The sequence below is a fragment of the Nematostella vectensis genome, chromosome 4, assembly GCF_932526225.1.
Source record: "Nematostella vectensis chromosome 4, jaNemVect1.1, whole genome shotgun sequence".
Lineage (NCBI taxonomy): Eukaryota > Metazoa > Cnidaria > Anthozoa > Actiniaria > Edwardsiidae > Nematostella > Nematostella vectensis.
In genome coordinates this window covers 3,693,863-3,703,187 of record NC_064037.1, presented here as the reverse complement: position 1 = coordinate 3,703,187, position 9,325 = coordinate 3,693,863, and the positions used below count along the sequence as shown (strand labels likewise).

The window sequence follows — 9,325 nt, the reverse complement described above, 5'->3', positions numbered from 1 at the left end:
ATAATCTCTGATAATATCGGGGGTCCAGCAGATGGAAGGAGAGGATCTAAACAGACATCTCATAGATTATAATAAAATAATCTCTGATAATATCGCAACATAGTGGGAAAAGGGGTCTAACTATTATCTAATAGCATATAATTAGACGAAAAAAAATGATAACATTCTAATCTCAATATCAGATATCAGTGTTAATGTTCGATATCGCGCCTTTTTCGGATATTGCAATGTACACACAAACAGTGACATTTTAAAATCACTTTTTATTTACAGCACTTTGTTTATTCTATTGAGATCAATATGATGAACTTTCGAGACATTTAGATGGTCAAGTATAGCTTGAGACTTTTTTGACAGTGTCCCCTTGCCTGCAGCATACACATGCGGTCCAAGGGATTTAGCTTTTTGCTTCTTTTCTATGAATTGTCTCCTTTCCTCTCTCCTCTGGTTACTTGTGTGGCCGTGTTCTTCTTCCTAAGCAAGTATGCACACAAAAAAAAAAAAAACCAGAAATAATGAGTTACTAAAGTACTACCTTGAAGTGTTTGTTTTAATTTCTGAATACTGAGCACAGATATCTTGCAAAATTATTCTGGTTCAAAAGAAGGGGAATGTCAAAAATATCATACAAGCAAAACAGATGACTAACAAATAAGTAGTGATCTAAAAAAACCTGTGTCCTTGAGGCCAAGGAACCACCATTTAAAAACGGGTCTCAATCAAGAAAGAAAATGTAAAATAACACAAAAAATTCAGGCAGTGCACTCTGCTGGAATTTGAACACACTGGGGTTTTTTTGGGGGGGAGGGGATGGGGGGAGGGTGTTACAGTTTGTTCATATAAGGGAGTATTTATGAATTACGCTGAGGGGGAGGGGAATAAAAAACACTCTTTTCCCTATTTTCTAGCCCTCAGCTCAAATAACCAGATTATATAATCAAAAGTCAGCAGCGTAACTCACAGGAGACAAGAATGGTGTACTCAAAAGTCTCTCCACATTTTCCATCCTTCTCTCTCTGATAACAGTATTTCTCCTTTGTGTCGCTGTTATTTTTCTGACTAATCTGTTTTTCCTGTAAAATCAATGATTGGGATCAGTGTCATAAGCCATGCGTTCACGTTTTTCTAACAATGATCTTGCTGAAATGTTACTTTTTTTACAATATAACATTGGGTACAGCTTTGCATGTGCTAGTGCAATTTGTTTTGATGATTTTGTAACATGTTTTCTCAAGATTCTAAAAACAGGAAGCACTAAATGCTTAGCCTGGGAAGCAAGTGGTTTTGTGGAGTTTTGGAGAAGATAAAGAGAGGAGATCGTGATTTTCTATGTTTTGGTTGCAGGTCCTCAGTCTTTTTCTGATTTTAAACCCCAAAGAAAGGCTTGCTTCACAGGCTATGAATGTTTGACAATCAATAAAACTTTGGCTTGGTCAGGCCTGTAACTACAATAGGATTGGTTTAAAAAAAGTAAAGTGTTACTCTCGCTAATTTGAAAAATGTTATAGGAGAAGACCGATATTGGGTGGCTTGTACTAGCCTAAGTGTAGCCACTTACTCACAGATAAGCAGCTACACGTAAGCTACAATCTGGGCTAAAAGAAATTTGTGATTTATCCTATCCCCACTTTAATATATTATTAACCAATAATAAATAGCGGGAAAGGAAAAAGGTATTGCTATGAAATCACAGGTGGCCCAGCGTGTTGGTATGCGTCCTCTCACCTCTGCTGAAACGGGTTCGATTCCCAGTCGAGTCATGAATAGTACATATCTTTCTGTTTCTCGGCCCTTAATTTGACATGTTGAACATACTAAGAACTTACTAGAAGCTTGTGTTCCTCAATTCTCCTGGAATTGACGTTCTTAATAAATAATAGGATGTGAAGCGCTTAGAACATTGATTGTATAAGCGCTATGTAAATGCTATATATTTATTTATTTATATTTATGCAAAGTGTCCCACTTTCTTCTGTTGCGGATTGGTGGTGTCTTGAAGCTTATGCCTGATCTTAATAATAAAAACCACCTCTACTACAACGTTAATTCTGATAACCTTCTTACCCTGCAAACATTCTACCAGGAGTTGACCTTTGCGCCATCAATACCCGAGTGAGCCACATGCTTGCGGCAAATCACCTGGCATAAAGATCTTCATCAACCTCCAACATAAAATGGCGGGTGGCCGAGAGGACCTGGTTCTTACGTAATGTACGGAGGGCACAGGTAACCCAAATCATCACATGCTAGAAAAATTAAACTAGGCCGAAATTTTTACCGTATTGATAAATAAAAAGCGAAGAATTTGTTCAATTTTCGTCGTCTGCCTAAAACTTCGAATGATTGTAAATTGTATGAGCCAATAAAATTTGCTTTGGTCCTGCTGTGACAGCATACGAGATGCTGGTCAGCTGTGTTACCCAACTAGCCAAGATGGCGGCTTCGATTAGTTTTAGTTGTGTAAAGTCGTGTTCGCGATTGTTGCGCCATGGCTACTCTGCGTGGCCATCTGTTAGTTCAAGATGTTCAGGGAATAAAGTGATGGCTGTGGCAGGTAAGTGCTTATTTCTGTAGTTAGGGATGCGGTCAAGGTTAGCTAAAATGTGATTTATTCTTGTCCCGGGGGGGGGGGGGGGGGGGTGGGGGGGGGGAACTCCCTTATATGTGCTATACGGGGACGATCCGCTGGACAGGGTATGGTTTTTTACCTCTTTGTCCTAAACAAGCTATACATTTAATCTCTGTCCTAAACAGGGTATATATTTCAGGCCTGTCTGTCCTGAACAGGGAACATGATTTTAAAAGGCTGTCCTAAACAGGGTACCGATTTGGTTGCCTTGCTAAAACTTGTATTAACCGCTGATCCTGACGCTAATCTTATTGCCTTGCTTTCTCTCACGTGCTAACAGGGTCCTAAAATCAAGGGTGTTGTCCTAAACAGGGTATGGTTTTTCAGAATTTTTGTCCTATACAGGGTCAAGTTTCAAAACCTCGAGTGGCACCCCTATACCTAAACATAGGCTGAATACCCCCCGGGATTCTTGTACAGTAGAGGATAAGCTACAATCTGTTGCTAACCAAGTTAATTGTAATAAAACTTTAAAAAGATGCTTTTGAAACTAGAACCACAATAAAAATTGTTTGTTCATGATTTTTAACCATTATTTATTATGCAATATTCATGACTTGTGGTTACCCGGAAATTTCTTCAAACTTATGTATATTGTTCTATCTAGGGGCAAGATTTTATAGAGGAAGCAACAGGGACACAAGGAGAAGAGAAAGAAACCTTTTGGAGAAGCAGAGAAAGCGTGAAGGGCAAAAACCCAGGTATGAATTTCCATCGTAGTAAAAGACATCTGAACATGCCAGACTTAAGTATTTGTGCTATTTACAGGGTGTTTGACAAAAGAGAATTCATGAGAGAGAACTATGAAAAGGAGCTATTTGCATTTAGAAATCGCCTGTCTCTAGTTTTTGAGGATGAGAGGTTACTAAGGACTGCCCTCACTCATGAGCTCTGTGAAGAAGATTTGGTTAAGGACAAAGAGAAGATTGAAGAAAACAGCAAACTGGCATTACTAGGTGAGATAATGGGCATGTAGTATGGGATACCATACTATATGGATGAGTTTACAAAAGTGAGTTTAAAGGGTCAAAAAGAAGAAGAATGTTCTAAAAGAAAAAAAAGGTCCATCACTTACTATTGTTTCTATTGTTTTTTCCTTAGGTCATAACCTCACATCACAGTATATCACAGAGTATTTGTGTTTCAAGTATCCCAATCTCCCCTCGGAGGGAGTTAGGTATGTAAGAGTTAATCCAGAAGTCTCCCCCTACAGTTGCAGATTTAGTGTAGGGTTAAATGGGTTTTAACCCCCCTGCCAAAATGCCAAAATACAAAAAATGCTAAACAGAATATTCCACTTGGGTGCATGCCGCTATCCATCTTTTGTTGCATTTAACAAACCATCACAAGAATGGAGAAGCTGGGGCCCAAAGAGAGCATAAAATATTACATTATTTCCTTTCTACACTAACACCCTAATTGGTGCTCATTTTAAAGAAGGTATTACCATTCTTAATTTTTACAGGCTTAATTGTTACAAATTACTTTCTACAGACAACTTCACAATTTCCTCACAAACCGAGAAACTCTTGTCAAAGTAGCTGATCTCACAGCATTACCAGAACTCATAAAAACAAAGGTAATTTGTTACCCCTAAATTATATCATTTATTACAGAGAACAATAACCACCCAGTCCCATTTGAACAAGCACACTTGTTCAAAAAGTGTACTGGCCCTGTTTTTGTTTTCAGCATGACCTTGACTCTTTGGACAAGGAGAAGCATGTAGAAGTCACAAAAGAAGATGTCATCTCTGACGCCTTTCTTGCTCTGATTGGCGCAATATATCTAGACCAGGTGGGATAGAGAATATTGCCACCCACTCCTTTACCCTATAAGTATCTGAGGCTTTTTGACATTCTTTGTTGATTGGTTCTTCTTTAGACTCGTCACATTCACATATTTGGGGGGCATGCTACGAACAGCATTATTATCCACATGGCAGTGACATCCCAGATCTAGTTGTACATAATTCTATAAACAGGGAGGTTTCCTAGAATCACAGAACTCTCCTTAACCACCTATCCCATTTAGAACCCAATACAAATAAATAGGCTTTTTCAAAAGTCAACAACTGCATTACAGGGAGAAAAGAAAATATAAACAAATAGATGTTTCTACACATTTTTCCATTTGTTTGACAATTCAAATGAATTAGTTCTTCAATAGAATTTTTTTTTTGCATTTAAGACATCAACAATTTATTCATTCATTTATTTGCAGGGTTCTTCAGAAGCAAACAAGTTTGTTAGAGATTTCCTTATCACTCAGTTATACACCCAAGAACTTAATCAAGTCCTCCAGTTTGAAAATCCTGAAGCTCTCCTTGAAAGCATGGTTTTGTCAGAGGGACATACAAAGCCTGAAGCCAGGTTAGATTTAGTGTATGGTTGAGTTTGATGGACATAAAGATGATTTTGTTTATCCTTTATGGCAATTTTCCACACATAGACATAGTTATCACATGGTGTTGTTGTGCAAAACATAGTTTGAAACCCTCCTCTTATTTACTATTGGCATATTGTAACTGCTCTAATTGCATACAGGCTGTACCATTGCAATACCCATATTGCTACTGTCGCTGTTAAATGCATGCCATTGTCAATAGGAGTGAATGTTTCAGCTGTGGTGCTTATTGCTTTATGATGATAAACAAGGTTATTATAATAATTGTCATCTGGTATGCTATTGCATACCTATTCCTAAATGTAATGATTGTCACCATGTTCTCAATTAATTCTTCCCCTCCTCAGGATAACAAGGCAAAGTGGGAAAGCTACTCATCTCCCTGTATATGTTGTTGGTCTTTTCTGTGGAGAGGAATTGATCGGAGAAGGTTTGTTATGATGCATGTGGTTTTGGTAACACAGGCCTTATTGTCTTAAAAATGGAATCACGGGTGGCCCAGTGTGTTAGCGCGTCAGCGTATGGGACCTCTCACCTCTGCTGAAATGGGTTCAGTTCACGGTCAAGACATGGATAGTATCCTTCTGTTTCTCGGCCTTGAATTTGACTCGTTTGACGTATGTGAGCTTACCAAGCTTACTAGAAGCTTGTGTTACTCAGTTCCAAGATGGTTCATTCTTAATACTTTACGATTTTAAATATGAAGCGCTTAGAACATGACCTGTATAAGCGCTATATGAATGCTATATTATGAATTAGTTAATATTTGTAAGACTTTTTTTAATACCATTTACTCATGTATCATACTGTGTCGTTTTAGCTGCCGGATATAACCTTGTAAATGCAAAAAGAGAGGTAAGGGAATGAATTTTTTTGCTTTGGAATTTTTAAATTTTGTCTTATTCTCACCAAGTAGTTATTTGATGGATTGCGACATTTCAACTGCGAACATGAGGCAATAAAGCACCACTTTTCTGTATACAAGTTCAATTGACTTGCCCACCAATTTGATGGTAGTTAGTCAGATGGCATTGGTTGTTGTAAAGGCCGCAATATTATTTACCGTATCAAAGTTATGATGACAATAGATGCGAAAATTGTGACATGTAACATGCCTGTGCCAGTCCATGATGCGCCAAAAGATGACTTGGCATTGAAAATTGACGCAACCGCTGCGTGAAAAGTAGTCGTTGCAAGCTGTCCCGTGTAACACCCCCTTACGACAGCTCGGCTCCACGACAAAGATCGTGTTAATAGTCCAGCGGGTATGTGCAGATTTTACCTTGAATTGTGCAGTTTTTGCTTAAGTTATCAATTTTAGCTTATTGATAGTTTTTGATACCTCTTACAAGATAGGCTATAGAGCCAAGCTCAGTTCGGCTTTAATTTCTTATTAATAATAAATATTGATTTGGCCGCCATTTTGAACCGGAAGTGAACTAACTTTTTCCAAAAAAAAAAAAATAAACTCGCACATTTTAAGAAAATTTACTCATAGACAAATAAAATATAAGTCAGAGAATGCATCTAAACAAAAGAAACAAGATTTTTTTCCCATTTTTGTTGACAGCGATTTTAAACCGGAAGTTGTCAAGAGTAAATACTGGCACGCATGTTTGACTTTGCGCCTTTAAACAAAAATTAAAAAAAAAACTTGTTTCAGGAGTAGTTTAGGGTCATCTTTTCAAGATAAGCTATGGAGCCAAAAGAAAATCTGATTTAATCACGGATTATCTTGGGATATTAAAATGGCCGATAATTTAATCCAAAAGTGAAAAGTCACGCGTCGATACTCACTATTTTCGAAAGTCGTCAAATGATTTGAAAGACACATATAGCCAGCCCAAGTATACCTAACATTCACGCTCAATAGCTGGATCAAGAAAAAAGAAAGAAGACAAAAGCAACTGGTTATGTGACAAGCCTGGTGGGGATACCAAGTACCCCGGGAGCGGGCCGCTCCACCAATTGACTTCAACTCAGTAAACGACAGCACACATGAATGTGTGCAAGTGCTACAAGATGAACAGTTTCTAACAGTAGGAACTGTTAATCTGGTGGCCTCGGGTGTGCGCTTATCACTCTTCTTGCCTTTTTTTCCTCTTTCTACAAAAGAGTCAAAGGTGTATCTCGCCAATTAGAATTTCACGCATTTACAGGTGATACTGTATCCTGTTGTGCGGGTAGGGGGAAAAGACAGTACTTTCTGTATTCCCCGAAGCCACAGATAGTCTTCGACAGCTAGCCTTCAGGCAAGTTAAGATAAAAGACAGAATGTTTGGCAACACTTGAGCGCTTTCCACTTCTTGCTATGTGAGCCTCGGCATTTTGTTAATATAAAGAAAATGTTTTCTATATGACCGAACAAGTACAGAGAATCGGAAGTATACAAGGCAAGAATGCAGCTCTTCGTGAAGAAGAACAGCATTTGATGTCATTCTACCGACGAAGGCAGCTATCATACAACACACCAAGAAAGCTGCCTTTCAAGCAGGCCATTGTTGGGGGCAAGCACTCCTTCCTGTCCCAATACTTCCATCTTTTTAGCACAATGGCCAACAGTTGCCATAGCCGCTTTGGACAAACGCTACTAGAGCTTTCCAAGGCGTTCCAAGAAGCCAAAGAACTATTAGATGATGAACCAAGAGCTATTAGATGCAAGATAGGCTGCCCAGCAAGCTGCACTTGCACCAAAGCCAGCTCGAAATGTTCATCCCTTTGCAGCTCCATTGAATCGTTTAACGATAAAGCTGTAAGATATCTGAACTGCATTAAATAAAGAAAACAATTCTCATCGGAGTTTGTTATTACGTTAGACCGACGTATTATGCACCACACTCTTTATGTTTTATAAGAATCTATTTTTAATAACGTCCAGCCTGTCTAAGATTTCACTAATTTTTAACAAAATGCCGAGGCTCACATAGCAAGAAAACATTTTCTTTATATTAAATTGGTGCATTTATCATTTGTGCAATCCTTTTTTAAAAAAAAATGCTTCATTGCTTATTCGTATATGCATTAATCTGGTTTGGAAACCTACTTCCGGTTTAAAAAAGGTAAAATTAATAGCAGAAACCTAATCAAAACTTAAGTTTTGCCTTTTTTTACAATTTAAAAGTATTAAATGGATTTCATGAATATTTTAGTCGCAGACTTTTAAACAAGATGTGCATCTCTATGCTTTCAAAAATGCCAATTTTAATCTCCTGTGCAAAATGGCTGCAATTATAATAAACCATATTATTCGGTGATAAACGCCGATTTTATCATGGCTCCATACCTTATCTTGTAAAGGTTATTTTAACCTACAACTGCAATAAAATTGGTGTCTTTTGCTAGAGGGCGCGGGATGAAATAAACGTCCGAGGTTTTACTTTCGACTACTTCCGGTTAAAGGTGGCTATCACCTTTAAAGTTCCAAAAATGACAGGTTTGCGGTTATTTTAAAAAAAATATTGGGTTTAAATACATTCTTTGACTTTCATTTTAGTTGTCTAGTGAAAAACAGTATAAAATGTGGAAGTTTATAATTTTCATAAAAATGTAGTTTACTTCCGGTTCAAAATGGCGGCCAAAACAATACTCCTTATTAATTAGAAATTAAAACCGATCTGAGCTTGGCTCTATAACCTATCTTGAAAAGGGTATTAAAAACTACCACTATGCTAGAATTGGTAACTTTAGCAAAAAGCGCGCAATTCAAACACATATCCGGCGAACTATAAAACCACCATACGTAAAAGTAAGAGACAAATTGCGTTTACATTGTGTTCTCAGTTCTCGCTCATCATGCTTGTTGCAGGCCGTCAATGCCGCCCTGATGCGCCTGGTACAGCGAGGAATGCACCAAGAACCAACCCTTCCGTCAGACCAGATGAACTACAAGCCGGCTCTCACTCAGAATAAACTTTAAGGACACTTGAAGGGTTTTTAGACGAATAAATAAAGATAACTGAGGTTTAAGCTTGCCTATTTTGTTTTTGTCTCTGTGTGAGAAAAAGAACTGAAATGGATGAATAAAAACGTATAAACGAGCTTCGAGTGGCTTAGACATATCTTTCGTTCAGACGGTCACTGCTAGTGTTCCATTTGGGGTTGGATGTCTGGGGGTTGGAATGGCCCTTTCTATTTGACCCAACTCTATGATGACTAAGGTGTGAACTTGGTTACATTAACACGGTCCAGAACGGGTCTAAATCTATATTTTGTTGACCGCTTCTTTTGTCTTATTCCGTCTTTCTCCGGCCACTGTTAACCACAAATCGCATTCCTTCTGCAATCCTGTTC

The 9,325-nt window shown here is 38.1% G+C and overlaps 2 protein-coding genes across 2 annotated transcripts; one reads left to right on the top strand and one right to left on the bottom strand.

Annotated features, from left to right (window-relative positions):
- Positions 1–243: 243 nt before the first annotated feature.
- On the bottom strand, positions 244–2,205 carry LOC116614802 (ribosomal protein 63, mitochondrial). The gene is made up of 3 exons (XM_032376233.2): positions 2,065–2,205; positions 962–1,073; positions 244–474 (listed from the first exon to the last, which is right to left on the bottom strand). The coding sequence occupies exons 1-3, from the start codon at positions 2,121–2,123 to the stop codon at positions 268–270; spliced, it is 378 nt and encodes a 125-aa protein (XP_032232124.2). The 5' UTR covers positions 2,124–2,205; the 3' UTR covers positions 244–267.
- A 194-nt stretch (positions 2,206–2,399) lies between these two features.
- On the top strand, positions 2,400–9,001 carry LOC5507534 (39S ribosomal protein L44, mitochondrial). Its single transcript, XM_032376232.2, has 10 exons — positions 2,400–2,554; positions 3,237–3,330; positions 3,398–3,585; positions 3,731–3,806; positions 4,124–4,208; positions 4,322–4,426; positions 4,853–5,001; positions 5,383–5,465; positions 5,856–5,890; positions 8,841–9,001. The coding sequence occupies exons 1-10, from the start codon at positions 2,401–2,403 to the stop codon at positions 8,949–8,951; spliced, it is 1,080 nt and encodes a 359-aa protein (XP_032232123.2). The 5' UTR covers position 2,400; the 3' UTR covers positions 8,952–9,001.
- The last annotated feature ends 324 nt before the right edge of the window (positions 9,002–9,325 follow it).